The sequence below is a fragment of the Macaca mulatta genome, chromosome 6, assembly GCF_049350105.2.
Source record: "Macaca mulatta isolate MMU2019108-1 chromosome 6, T2T-MMU8v2.0, whole genome shotgun sequence".
NCBI classification, from domain to species: domain Eukaryota; kingdom Metazoa; phylum Chordata; class Mammalia; order Primates; family Cercopithecidae; genus Macaca; species Macaca mulatta.
Genome location: NC_133411.1, coordinates 35881113 through 35896179, shown reverse-complemented (window position 1 = coordinate 35896179; position 15067 = coordinate 35881113). Strand labels below are relative to the sequence as shown.

Genomic DNA, 15067 nt, shown 5'->3' with positions numbered 1-15067 from the left:
TGCAAAATGAAACAAGTTTATTATTTTCTCCAATAACTTCTGTAAATTACAAAGACAAAATACTAAACTACAGCATATAACTTTTCAATATTTAACCAGAGTACTCGTAATAAATACGCATCCGGAAACAAGATAAAAGGCTACACCTCGTCAGGCATCCTACAAAAATGTCTCAAGTTTTATATACTCTGCAGCATTTCTGTGCGGGGGCAGAAGGGGCTGTTTTGTATTTTCTGAAGTGCTGTGACAAAAGGTCCTTTCACATTTCTTTGGAGCATTTTTGAAATTGCTTAACTATAATTAAACAACTTAAGAAAAGTAACACCAAGCTTTAAAGCCATTTTTGCTTTGCTGTCATTGGTCCTCATCCAATACAGATCAACATATTATCCAGCACAGCCAAGCACCCACTGAGCCCAGGCAGCCCTGTAGGACGTGGGCCCTGTCAGAGCAGGCCCTGCTTTCGGTTAAATACTTTGGAAAGTCCTGGATTCTGTCTCTCTCCCTCAACAAGACTAATGCCATAAGGGAAGCTGCAAGCATGTTAGAAACATTTTTAACCTGAAAGTAAAGTGAACAGAAATATTTTTTCCCGAGACCTCTGCTATGCACCATAATATTACCATATCAGGGTTTTTAGCTTCAAAGTTGAAAAACAGATTGTTACTAACAGTCCTTCCAGAGATCATTTATGGGCGCTGGTAGAGTCAGGGCATTCAAAAACATTCAACGGGTAAAAAGAGGATTTGCTAGATTCAGAAATGCGCTACAGTTCTGAAGACACCATGGCTGAAAGTTCTGGGGTGTTGGTGGCAGCTCATAGAAGGTCTGGCATACATAACTACCTTTTGCTATAGCTGAAAACTTTAAGGAAAAAGTTACATTTTTAAAAAGTCTCAAGCATGGCTACCTAAAAAGTATTTTGTTAATATAATCTGTAATTTCACTTATTTAGGGGTTTAGATATGAAAACATCTTTATGAGCCAATAAAAATATTACAGAGAAAAAAATACTTTTACAAAAATTGAGGTTAAGAACTATGAGGCATTTCTTTTGGCTGTAAACACACAGTTTACTGTCCCTTGTTGAAACACAAATGTTTGGATTTCCTGAGCTTCACGGATAACAGCAGGAGGCAAGTTTGCATAGAAAATTTGCAATATGTCAACAATTTACTTTAAAAAAAGAACTTTTAAGGACAACTTGCTTTTGTTTTTAAGTTTCATATTTTAGTTAATAGCGCTCATCAAACTGAATATTGATAAGCACGGTGATGAGATATATAAGGCAGATGGGAAGAAAACATGGAATTAGAGTTTGTAAATCCACACGATACCATGATAAAGGGTTTTAAGCAGACACTTCATAACTAGTGCCATACTAATTTAGTTAGAAATTAAATCATGTTTTGGAATTGAAAGCCAAAGGCAAAAAGAGCTCTCATGTGCTGAATGGCACTGCCCAAGTACAGCAATGGAAGGAGCATATTCACTGCAGGAGGCCTCAGTACATCACTCGGTGGTGATGAAGCCACTCAGCCGGTCAGGTATGGAGGAGGGGGCCCCCTGCCAGCATCAGGACCAGACCTCTGGGCGTGGCTGATCCCAGCTCTGGAATCTGAAGGGATGACGGGAACTTTCACCTCTGCTGGTTTGAAGTCTCTAAGTAGTTCTGAGGCAGGCAGTCTTCTCCTGGGATGAGTCCTCAGAAACCTTTGGAAAGGGAAGAAGCTACGCTAGGCCACAGTGCATACCACACATGAGAACAATGGCAGCGGCTGCCACCAACTCTGGATCTAACACAAAGACGGATGACAAGGGGGGCAGTGTCCTGCCAAGGAATCCACTTTACTTCTTTTGAGACTGGTTTTTACACATGGTAAGGATTTGCTTCAGTACTTTCTGGACATCTTCATCCATCTGGCCCTAGGATATTCAAACACAAGATACTCATTAGAACCTAAATTAAGCCATGGGACTTTCTTCTCTGGGGAATGAGATGGCTGACTGCAGTGAAGATCTGGGGTATTTTCCCCCATCTTTCACAGGAATGTCAGCCCTATCATTTCCCAAATTTCTATGAGAAACTGAGTCAAAGAAAGCATCCTGCCTTCATCCAGCTGGAAGATGAGGTGGCAGTGTCTACCAAAACCCTCAGCAAAAGCTATCTGGGGTCTCAGTTGCAAATGTGAGTCCAGCAGCCAGAACACCAAGCATCATAGAGCCAAGGTAACTCTGAGGAGATCAGCATTGCTGGAAAATAAAGCCCCGGTCCTCCCAATGGAGGACCACATTGTCCCTCATTCCTCAATAAATGATGGGACAGCAGGGCGTGGTGGCTCACGCCTGTAATCTCAGCACTTTGGGAGGCCGAGGTGGGTGGATTGCTTGAGCTCAGGAGTTTGAGACCAGCCTGGGCAACATGGCAAAGCCCCACCTCTACAAAAAATATAAAAATTAGCCAGGTACGGTGGTAGGTGCCTGTAATCCCACCTACTTTGGAGGCTAAGGTGGGAGGATCACTTGAGCCCGTGGGTTGAGGCTGCAGTGAGGCAAGATGATGCCATTACACTCCAGCCTGTGTGAAAGAGTGAAGCCCTGCCTTGAAAGATGGGGCTGTTCCTGGTAAACAGGGCACGAGGCTCCTGACACGGAACCCAAAGCAATGCAAAAGGCATATTCGGGCTTTCCAGTGGAAAGGATTCTCCTCTAATTCTTGTTCATTCCACTAGTGAAATGTGGGAGTTCTGTCAACATCTGCTGCCATATTTCTTTAGGATGTCCAGAGACTTCAAGGGGCATAACCATACCTGCACAGCATACAGAAGATGCATTCTGTAAACTGATATGACCTCCTGGTGGTGTTTCTTGCATTCCTAGAAAGGGAATATTTCACATTGTTAATAAGCTTAGGAGATCTTTAAAGAACAAAAACAAAAAACTATGAGAAAGCTGCAGTCAAATGCTCCCCCAAGTGGTCCCCTCCACTTTATGCTAGCATTGGAAGTTTCTAAAATTGTTGTGACCTTACTGGCTTGTGTATTTCTGAATACTTGTCAATAATCTTAGGGAAAAGAGTCTTGGTATGTCAACTCTAGAAAAAACTGTATAAAAAGGAATTATTATAATCCCGTTTGGTTTTAAAAATATATGCACTTTGGGAGGCTGAGGTAGGCGGATCACTTGAGGTCAGGAGTTCGAGACCAGCCTGACCAACATGGTGAAACCCCGTCTCTACTAAAAATACAAAAATTAGCCAGGCGTAGTAGTCGGTACCTGTAATCCCAGCTACTCAGGATGCTGAGGCAGGAGAATCGCTTGAACCTGGGAGGCAGAGGTTGCAGTGAGCCGAGGTCGCGCCACTGCACTCCAGCATGGGTGACAGAACAAAACTCTGTCTCAAAAAAATAAAATATATATATGTGTGTGTGTGTCTATATATATGTGTGTATACATGTGTGTATATATATGTACACATACTTATGCAAATACAGCTACATTAAATGTAAATATTGCAAGGAAATACATCAAATGTAAAAAGTGATTATCTCAGAGTTATTGAATTATGGAAAATTTTTATAGGAACTTGTTAAAGACTTTTCTGTATTTTTCAACTTTTCTACAATGACCAAATATGTACCAATTTAATTTTAAAGTCTATTATTTTTAAGGGAATTATTGATTACCCACTATATGGCCAGTGTTATATAATCCTTGGGGAGCTCAATTACTTAGCTCTCAGTGTACCAAGGAGGCAAAGAGGCTGGTGGCCCCAGTCTCCAGTGGTTCCTCAATACAGCCGCTGATGCTTCTATTTCTCCTTGTTGAGCTATTATTCCAGTTCCTCTCAGTGGCTGTTTCAGGGGTCTTTATCTCTGAAACTCTTGTTCTAAGAGCCTGTCCTCTCAGAACATGATGAACATCATGAAAATTGAGACCATCATATATGGATTACTTCAAAAATGTACAAAAGTCCATAATACCCATTCTTCCTTCCCTCCATCAGTGTCAGAATATGAGGTATCTTTCCTCTTATTAAGGGACACTTTAAAACCCGTCCTTTAAGTTCACACCGTAAGAAGGCACATTTGGCACTTCTCTTTGTTGTTCCCTCCCCACCTTTCAGCAATCCCTACTCAATTATTTATGATTTTATCTTTAGATCTGTCTTCCTTTCTATCCCTGCTTCTGTCATCATTTGCTTGGCTTCGATATCTGTGCGAATAATCCATCTAACACCTGAACCTCTCAGTTCCTCAACTTCAGCTTTAATAACGTGCTCCTCTTCGGTTCAGCAACTCCTCTCATGGCCGTAGCCCTGCGTCTGTCATTACCACCTCTGAAATCTCAACTGAAAGCATCCCTCACCCTAATCACCACTTCCCATCTTTCCAGCAAACTTGCTTCAGGCTTCCCCCAACCCCTGCTGCGACTGCTTAGCCCCACCAGATACCTATCTACTTACTCACTTTTCTAGCAGCCAGTCTACTGCAGTCCAGATTCTACCCTCCTCCCCATTCCACTGGAATGGTTCTCACCAAGGTTCCCAAAAGCCAGCTAGTCCACGTGTCAGTCCTTGCTGAGTAACAACATATTCTTATTCAGGCCTTCAAGACTCAGCACAAGTATAACTCCCGTAGGAAGCTTTTCATGACTCAGCAAGATTGGGTAGACACATTTCCTTTGTATGCCCATGGTATGCTGGGCATCTCTTTGTTGACAACTTTATATAGAGTATAAACTCCATGAGGGCAGGGACTGAGTCTTATTCATTTTATATCATCAGCACCATGTATAATACTGATGTATAGTAAGAGCTCAAATATATGTTGCATAATTATAAGAATTACTGTATAAACCAATAGCACTTTACCTAAAAGTCTGTAATGCCATTTTATCAGAAACCTGACCTCACTACATTTAGGTCTATTCTGAAGAAATCATCAAATCCATGTTCTGTTTGTATATGGAAGCTAGAGACAGTCCAGGACAGACTAACTCTGGTTTTTAGGTAGAAAACGTAATGTACCCATGCCAACTCAAACCTTAACAGATACTGTGGTAAGCTAAATAATGGCTCTCGAAAGATGTCCACATCCTAATTCCCAGAACCTGTGAATGTTACTTTATATGGCAAAAGGCATCTTGCAGATGAAATTAAGGGTTTTGAAATGGAGAGGGAGATTATCGTGGATTATCTAGGTAGGCTTTAGGTGTAATCACAAGGGTCCTTATAAGAGGGAGGCAAGAAAATCAAAGGCTGAAGGAGGAGATGGGAAGACTGAGCAGATGCTGGAGTGATGTGCCTCGAAGATGGAGGAAGGGGCCATGAGCCACGGAATGCAGGCGGCCTCTGGTAACTGGAAAAGGCGAGGAACCAGCCCTGCCAACAACTTGAAGTTAGTCCAGTGAAAGCGATTTTGGACTTCTGTTCAATGCAACTATAAAATAATTCACTCATGTTGTTTTAAACAAATTTGTGGTGATTTGTTACAGTGGACCCAGGAAACCAATTTAGATAAGGAAGGGCTTTCCTGGGTGAAATAAGGAGAGGGGCCAAGAAGCAGCTTCAGATATATAGAGATGCAACTACTAGAGATCCTGGCCCCTAACAAGAAAAAGCTCTTGCCACTGCCAGAGATGAGGAATGTTGCAGAAAAAGGAGAAGGGGCAAAAAGTTAGGGTATGAGTGAGCACGTAGTCTCCTCCCACTGTCCTGTCGGTTCTTTCCTTCGCAGTGAATATCTGATCCATTGCATTGCTGATAACGACTGAGAATTCCACCAGTGGCTTCCTCTTTCGCCCTCACTGAAGAAATCAGTCAACTGCTCATTGAAGTACATTCCTTTGGGCTGGGAATCTTTTTGTTCATGCCCACTTGCCCTAGCAGCTGAGATGGTACGGAATCTGCCAGGCCCTCCACCCCAAACCAGGCAGCAGAAGCAAGCCCGCTCACCGCCAGCTGGTTCTGGAGCTGTTTGACTTGCTGCTGCAGTGCCTCCAGCTGCTGACTCTGCCTTTTGGATGAGCTTGTTGAGTAGGAGAGCTGGGAGAGGCTGTTCAGGGCCTCCTTCAATTTGGTGACTTCCTTTGACATCTCGTTTATCTAGGAACAAAGGAAAATGGTATTAACAGGCAGTAACATGTCTGCAAAGCAAAATTTCATATATTTCTAAGCCTCAAACATAGTCATCTCTTTTGGTCTCTGGGACTTAAGACTTTGGAACAATTCCCTTTTAATACATTTAAATAAAAAAACTCATAAAATGAAACAGATAACAAAATCAGGCAAACTAACAAAGCCCATTGCATCCATTAGGTTCAGATAAAGGCCCTTGAATTACATATTATGTTTTGGTGATGGTGGTAACAAAAGCTGTGATGTTGGTTTCCTATTTTAAAAGGGGTATGATTGAAAAAAAAATCAGAATTAGGATTTTAGGCTTTATTTGGAGACAGCTATATTTCATCCAATACTGCTGACATGGGCGATCAGGAATAAGGCCTAGGAAGCCTGCTATCTCTGGACATCTTTCTTTAAAGTAAACACAAGTAACTCCCCACCGTACCCCCACCACTCGCTAATCCCTGTTTCCCTGGCTGGTAAAGCTCTTTTGAAACACTCATTACAAAAGAATAAAGATAAGTAGTCTCTAATGAATGCCATTCGGAACCTCTGAGACAGGGGACTAGCGATGCAGAGCTGATTGAGGTGTGGAACTATCCCCCCGAACTTTCCCTTTGCTTCCCTCCTTCCTCCAGCAGCATGACCAGCACCATCTCCTGTGTCCAGTGCCATCTTAAACTGCTGGATCGCCACATTCCTCTTCCTCTCCTATATACCTGTCAAAGGAGGGGCCAGTGAGGGTAGCTTTTACGCTGACTTGAGGGGAAGCTGATGGACCTTAGGGGAGCAGGATTAAGTCTAGGAGTATTTTAGTTTCACATTATGGAGGAATCTGTTCTGAATCCAAAAAAAGAACTTGAAGTTTGAGGTGGATCACAAATACTTTTCAGTTTGCAAGTTCACTTCTGATCCCCAACACTGCCAAAGCTTCTGTAAAATGATTTTTGAAGGACAAATATGCATCACATATGTGAAAATGCTTTAGTATAAGGAGAAGTGGCCAAAGATTGATGTTTGCTTATTTATTATTTTTTGAGGCAGGGTCTTACTCTGTTGCCCAGGTTAGAGTGCAGTGGCGTTGATATGGCTCATGACAACCTTGACTTCTAGCGCTCTAGTGATTTTCCTGCCTTAGCCTCTTAAGTGGCTGGGACTACATGCTCGCACCACCATGCCTGGCTAATTTTTAAATTTTTTGTACAGATGGGGTCTCACTATGTTGCTGAGGCTGGTCTCAAGCCATCCTCCCATTATGGCCTCCCAAACTGCTGGAATTAGAGGAGTAAGCCACTATGCCCAGCAGATGTGTTTTTAAAATATAAATACCCAACAAACTATTCTTTTTGAGATGAAGTCTTACTCTGTTGCCCAGGCTGGAGTGCAGTGGCCTGATCTTGGCTCACTGCAACCTCCACCTCCTGAGGTTCAAGTAATTCTCCTGCCTCAGCCTCCCTAGTAGCTGGGATTACAGGCATGTACCACCACACCCAGCTAACTTTTGTATTTTTAGTAGAGATGTGGTTTCACCATGTTGGCCAGGATGGTCTCAAACTCCTGACCTCAAGTGATCTGCCCACCTCAGCCTCCCAAAGTGTTGGGATTATAGGCGTGAGCCACCACATCTGGCCGATCCAACAAACTATTCTTAATGTGGCTTTGGGGACAGATAAAGTTCATGTGCAGAGTCTCTGAGCATTCACTCCAGTTTAGTGCCAACACTAGAAGTATTTAATGTAGTAAAAGCCAAAGAGACTAAGACTTATTGCTAGAAACCCAACAGCAATGCAGTTTCACCAACCTTTTTATCCTTATCTTCCTCCAGTTTTGAAGAGCTCTCAGAATATCTTTTCATTTCTGCAAGTTCTTCCTGAGCTTGCTGGAATTTTTGCAGAAGTTCATTTACTTCTTGCTCTTTGGATTTCAAGAGAGTCTGAATATTTTCCTTTTCTCTTTTCACCTGTGAGACCTCACTTCTAATCTGGGCAACCTCTGAATGGACCTTCTCTTTCTCTTTCACTGATTCCTTTAATTTCGATGCCAACACACTCACTTCACTCTCTAAGGATGACTGGAGCTTTTCATAGGAAGACCGGGGTACCATTGCATCAGTCATAGCAGCTTTCTCTTCTAAGAGTTGTTTCTCCAGCTTTGCTACTTCCACTTCCTTGCTTGCAAGGTGTTCCTTAAGATTGCTTATTTTTTCTTCCATCTCTTTTGCTGCAGTCCGCAGCGTGGTTATCACTTGCAAATGTTCTGTGATAGAGACAGAGTTCTCTTTCTGTGCATCGACCAGTTGTTTGAGCTGGGTCAACTCGTTCAACACTTTTGAATACTGAGACTTCATTTCGGACAGTGCATCTTCTGCTTTAGCCCTGGACACGTTTGTCAATTGCATCAGTTTCTCATGCTCTGCTTTATGGATATATTCAGCTGTGATATCCTCTAGAGATTTCCTCTTCCTGTAATCCTCCAGTTCAGCCTGGGCTTCTTTGTACAGCTGTGACAGCTCGCTCACCTGTTTGTTGAGTTCATCTATCATCCTATTCATGGCTTCTTTCATGTCCTCAGCTTCATCACTGGCTTCCTGTGTCATCTGACTTTTTAGTGTATCTTTTAATTTCATGATTTCTTCTTGGGCCTCTTGGTATTTCTCAAACAAAAATGCTTTCTCCTTATTCATGTTCTCAATAACAGAGCAATATGAACTTTTCATTTCCTCGTACTCTTCCACAGGTGGCTTAATCACTGTACCTTTCTCCCTCTCTACCAGCTTTTCCTCTAACTCTCTTACTTTCTCTTTATTTCTTTCACTTTCTTCTAATGCATTCTGCAGATCCTGCTTGAGCACATTTATTTCCTCTTCCGTGACCCTCAGCTCGTGGAGATGTGAATAATTATCCATGCTCTCAGGCGAGACAAGACCCAGTTTCATCTGCTTCTGCACACTAAGGACTTCTTTCATAGCCTCCTCATATTTGCTCTGAGTTTCTTTAAGTTTCTGGCTGAGGTCAGAGCTGTTCTCGGAAATCTCAGTGTTGTTTAAGCATACCAGTTCTGCCCTTCGGGACTGGAGTTCAACCTGTAGCTGTTTTCTCTCTGCCTCAGAGCTCTCTAATCTCTTCTGTAAATCTTGCAAAATCTCTTGCAGTTGCTGAATTCTGACGTCACTGTCAGTCGTGGATTTACCTAAAGCATGTATTAAGACAGGTGGAGATGATTTGGAGTCTGGGGGAGAGGTTTCACCAGGTTTCCCCAGGGATGGGCCCAAGTCAGTTTGGGTGGAATGATATGAGTCAAAGCTTAGGTCTGCTTCTGCCTCCTTGGGTGATTTGGCCTAGGAAAAAAAGCAAGAATTAAATAATACCAAAGGGGTGGTTAGCTAAGCCAGCAACTAGAATGAGAGGAGTAAATCTGCAACTTTGGTATGGGAGAATAGCATGATCACTTTGCCTGTGTATTCTCATGCCATGAAAAAAGATGTTCTGGGACATGAGTGGGACTAATGACACAAAGCTTGCTTTGGGTTCTATTGGGACAGATGATTTGTGTCACTTTGAAAACAATAAAATTGTTTACTCTACAAAGCCTCCGATTCAAAATTTTCCTTCATTTCTTTTATCATTCTGCTTGTCAAGAGGGGTAATGGATATATAGTATAGCTATTTCTTCTTATTATTTTTTGGTACAGCCATTTCTTATCAAGCTCTTAAACCTGTTAAGTGATCAACTTTACTAAATGAATGGATAATATTATATATATGTGTACACATACACACATATAATTTAAAATATAAAATTTTAATGTATAGATAAAATCAAAATATAAAATTTTATATATAAAATTATACGTCTCATTCTATGTATATAGTATATTTTATATAGAATTTTTCTATAAATTTTGTTTACGTTTTATTTATATAATTAAACATATAGAATTTTAAATACTGATCATACTATGTGTATAATCATATATAATTTACCAGTTGAATAATTTACAGAAAGAGTTAATGAATAACACTCTCATGAAACAAATAATCTGAAACTATAAGATACTTAAAGCTAATATTTAAAAAGAAACTAATGTACACATTTAAAACAAAATACATCTGACTACTGAAAAGACCAAGAGCTTGACTCTACAGAACAGTCCATGACAGCAATCTATTTATATACCTGTAATTTATCTTGTAACTCCTTATTGTGTAAGGTAAGGGAAGCAACTTTTGCTTGCAATAGGGCAAGAAGATCTTGTTGGTCAGCTTCAGAACTTATATCCAATAAGCTATCAGCACCTTGGGAAAGAGAAAGCCATTTAAAATAACATAAAACAATTAAACTCTTATTTCTCTCACCTGAGACAAATTCACTTGCTAGCCTAAGCCAGTTCTTCTTCCTGGTCCTAACTATAAAATGCCCTAGCAACTGGATGGATGAACTAAAATTTTCATGTACTGGGTTTCCTTACTGTGGATTGCTAGCACAATACTGGACACATGTGTATACAAGGCAATTCTGAAAATTGATGAATTTGGTCATATATTTCCTATTCATTTGCTTAAGTGTCATATCTAGTTGTTTTTGGTTCTTCCCTGTGCCTTATAAGTCTCAATTCTGGGAATTGTTTTAGAAATGTCTCTGGAATCTGGTTTATTTCTTTGCCCCTACCACCATTACCATAATTCAGACTTTATCACTTTACTTGGAAACCCTGCAAACAGCTTCCCAACAAATCTCTGCCCCTCTCCTCTTCCCAGTGAAACTGTACCCTGCACAGCAACGTCAGACCAGTCTTCCTAAAACATACCTTGATTGGGTCATTCCTTTGGGTCAAGTGCTTTCCTTATTTTCCCTCCAAAAATAATTTTCAGATTCCTTTATCTGGGTTCAGACCGCTATGATTTGGCCCCCGTCTACTTCTTCAGGTTCATGACGCTGCTACTTTTCTAGATTCCGGTTTTCCTAAGATTCATGGTTCCCATCACACACTCTACATTCTTAACACATGGCTGATTCTTTCATTCTTTATCCATAGGATCGCCCTGCAGAATCTCTCTGCCTAGAGAATTCTTAGGCATCATGTCAAACTTTGCCCAGTACTTGAAGCATTCAATGACCACTCTAGCATGAAACTGTCTTCTCTGAATCCCACATTAATCCCTGTTGGTAACCACAACTTTCTGACATCCTACTGATTATCATGCTGAAATTACAACTTAAGGAGTGCTATTCAAGGTGCTCACTGAGACGGCAAACTTCCTCCAGAAGGCAATGCAATGTACTGCTTCCTTCATCTAGAAAGTCCTACAAAAAATATGTCAGCTGGACAAAACAATGTGCTTAGTGAAGTAACTGTGTGAATTTCTTGTCCAAACTTAATATTATTACTTCTTGAGGTGGAATCTTCCTCTGTCACCCAAGCTGGAGAGCGGTGGCACGATCTCGGCTCACTGCAACCTCTGCCTCCCAGATTCAAGCGATTCTCCTGCATCAGCCTCCCAAGTAGCTGGGACTACAGGTATGCTCAATAATTAACTACTACATAAAATCTCAATAATTTTATGTAATAGCTAATTTTTGTATTTTTAATAGAGACGGGGTTTTGCCATGTTGGCCAGGCTGGTCTCGAACTCCTGACTTCAGGTGATCTGCCCACCTCGGCCTCCCAAAGTGCTGGGATTACAGGTGTGGGCCACCATGCCCTGCTCAAACTCCCTAATTATTATAGCTAGTACATACTTTACCCACACTTTGAAAAGCACTGATCTGCTTTTTATTTTCTCACAGTCATGTAATGCAAAGATGAAAACTTTAATCTTAACTTGGAAGGATGAAAAATGACCTTTCTTCATAGAAATCCTTGCTTCTCATTATAAGTCTGATGCCCAAATCCCAGCTTTCTGAGTTTCCTTGACATGAAGTCTGGTGAGTGTGAAATGAACTAGGGAATTGGGAGCATAAATGCAATTCTAAGAAATAAAAGCTATTTCTAAGATACAGTGAATGTTTTTTGAAGTACCCAATGTAACATTTGTTTAGTTATATCAACACTGATCTCTGCCAGGAATTAGAAAGTTTAATGTTTCTAGGGCCATGTGTGGTGGCTCATGCCTATAATCCCAGCACTATGGGAGGCCAAGGTGGGAGGATCACTTGAGCTCAGGAGCTTGAGACCAGCCTGGGCAATACAGTAAGACCCCATCTCTAAAATAAATAAACATATACATATATACACACATAAAAAATATTTCTATGTTCTACAAATTAAAGGCTCCAAACACCTATGAAATATACAACAGATTAAGACACTGAATGCTAGAGCAAAAATGGACCTTTGAAATAATTTTTTCTACATTTTAAGTGGATTCTAAAGACACTGTATTACATTCTTAGAGGGTAAATTATTCTTAGGAGGCACTCTTTAACAGACACAATGAATTAAATCCTATGATCATAAAGGCAATATGATTACATATGATTTCATGAACATTGTTGTCTTTGCGTGTGTCTACTTAAAATCCACAGTAGAAAAGTTAGATGGGGACAGTCATGGAGGTGGCATGGTGGGTTCTCCCTTCATGAAATAATGTGCTGCTCAGCTGCAAAGAGTGTGGTTAGCAGACAGCAGAAGCCTATGGACCTCATCTGAAAATAATGTTTTTAAATGCGTAAGATAAAATATACAGGCTACAGTAACTTAAGAGCTTATTTGGTAACAATAACAAGATCTGGCAGCAGGTCTAATAACTGCCGTAATTTTTAGCAGCAATATTGTAAGTATTTCAAGATATCTGCAGTAACACTAAGGTGATAGGAATTCTCTCTTGGTGACAAAATCTGGGGCTTCTTGCCTGTACTCATAGTTGAAGGAACTGCTAACATATAGTTTGGGACAAATGAAAGTAAAGATGTATTTTTCAAAATTCAAATTCAGAGACTCTTTAAAATGCAGGTGAAGGCACCCCGAAGTACAGAGCGCATCAGCCTGTGCATTACTGGCAGCTCTGCGTGGACATGCTGGCTCGTGACCTTTTTACACAGTACCCCCGCTTGGCCTTTGCTCTCTTTAAATGGACATGAAACAGGTGGGTTGAAGGAAAAAAAAACAGATGCTTCCTCATCTTACCTGTAGTACTGTCACTTAGTCTGTCTTTGTTTTCTCGTATAGAACTGATCTCAGCCTATTGAAACACAAAAATGACTTAGAGTACATTTCTGAATGTAACATTGCACAAAAGAATCAAGCAGACTTTCCTCCTTGAGCTTATGCAGAGCAGATCTGGCATTATCCTACTAGAAAATCAGCTAGAAAATCTCAAAGAAAGAAGATATTTTAAGCTATACATGAGTAAAAGTGACAATTATCCACTAAGTTTAATTTCTAAAACATTAGAAGTTCCAGAGGGTATATCAGAAGTTTCATTTAGTGAGGACAATGCAAATATATTTAAGATTACAATAATTTTATGTAATTGCTAATTTACTGAGTTATGTACTAAAAACTGAGATGCAAATACTGCTTTCATAGTGGAGTCAAAGAGAAGTTCTATATGTCTGCATTATACATTGATTGAAATATTTTAAAGCAGATTTTTTAGCTTGATCATTTCATAAGTTATCTGCTATTAATTATTAACCTTTCTAAGGGAAATGGCAAAAATATCATCTAGTCTTAGATCGGCAATAGATTCCCTAAAGATTTTCTCTAATCCTTTGTCCCTGAATATCTGTTAACATACTGTAAAAATTCTTGGAACTTCAAAGCCATACTCTCATTTCAAAACATTACAGTGACTTGCTAAAAATTACAATGTGGCATCCGAATGAGCCAGTCAATGATAAGATAATTTTTCAGCCAAGATACCTTTGTAAAAGCCCAAATGCTAAACAATAAAGTGGATTATTTTTAGTAAGCGCTGAGCTTTACAAAAAGCAGTCCTTTCACTTTTATAACAAATTTACTTGTTTTTATATTCTCCACTATATAAGGTATAATAAAATGCATCCAGCTAAAGTTTACAAGTTGAGGAGGTTTTGACAGATGTATACCTATGGAACCAAGACTGTAGTCAAGATAGAGAATCTCTTCATTATGCCTAGAAGTTTCTTCTTGCCTCATTACAACCCCTCCTTGCCCACGTCATTCCTAGACAACCACAACTCTCTTTTTTTGCATTTCTTAGAATTCCTATAAATGGAATGTCATCCGTATGAATTTTTTGGTGGCTGGCTTCTCTCAGCATGATGACTTTTCCGATTCAACTATGATGTTACTTGCACTACAGTTCATTCCTCTTTATTGGCAGATAATATTTCATTATACGGGTATATTTCATTATCTTTATTCACTTGTTGATGGACATTTGGATTGCTTCCAATTTGGGGAGGTTGTGAATAAAGCTGCTGCAAACATTTGCATACAAGATTGTGTGTAAACATGTAATTTCATTTATTTTGGTAAATATCTATGAGTGGATGGCTGGATCATATATTAGGTTTATATTTAACTTTAATGAAACTTCCAGCTTTCTAAACTGTTAATAGTTACTCCATTTTAGATTCTCACCAGCAGAAAATGGAGTTCTAGTTCTGCCACATCCTCACTTGGTAGTTTTAGTCTTTTTAAACTTTAGCCATTTTAAATATATATCACTTTATTTTATTTTATTTTTTTTTTTTGAGACGAGTCTCTGTCGCCCAGGCTGGAGTGCAGTGGCACGATGTTGGTTCACTGCAACCTCCGCCTCCCGGGTTCAAGTGATTCTCCTGCCTCAGCCTTCCGAGTAGCTGGGACTACAGGTGTGTGCCACCACACCCAACTAATGTTTTGTATTTTTAGTAGAGATGGGGTTTCACCATGTTAGCCAGGATGGTCTCCATCTCTTGATCTCGTGATCCAACCACTTCGGCCTCCCAAAGTGCAGGGATTACAGGCGTGAGCTG

At 40.3% G+C, this 15067-nt stretch overlaps 1 protein-coding gene across 13 annotated transcripts in view; it reads right to left on the bottom strand.

Moving 5' to 3' along the window:
• RAI14 (retinoic acid induced 14) overlaps positions 1–15067 on the bottom strand; it is a 174247-nt gene continuing 159180 nt past the window's right edge. For all 13 annotated transcript variants that reach the window (XM_078004647.1, XM_078004650.1, XM_015139828.3 and 10 more), the window contains 6 exons: positions 13251–13305; positions 10301–10419; positions 7926–9461; positions 5957–6106; positions 2811–2876; positions 1–1926 (listed from right to left, as the gene is read on the bottom strand). In XM_078004647.1, coding sequence (XP_077860773.1) covers positions 1849–1926; positions 2811–2876; positions 5957–6106; positions 7926–9461; positions 10301–10419; positions 13251–13305 — 2004 coding nt within the window. In that variant the 3' untranslated portion in view covers positions 1–1848. The remainder of the gene's footprint in view (positions 1927–2810; positions 2877–5956; positions 6107–7925; positions 9462–10300; positions 10420–13250; positions 13306–15067) is intronic.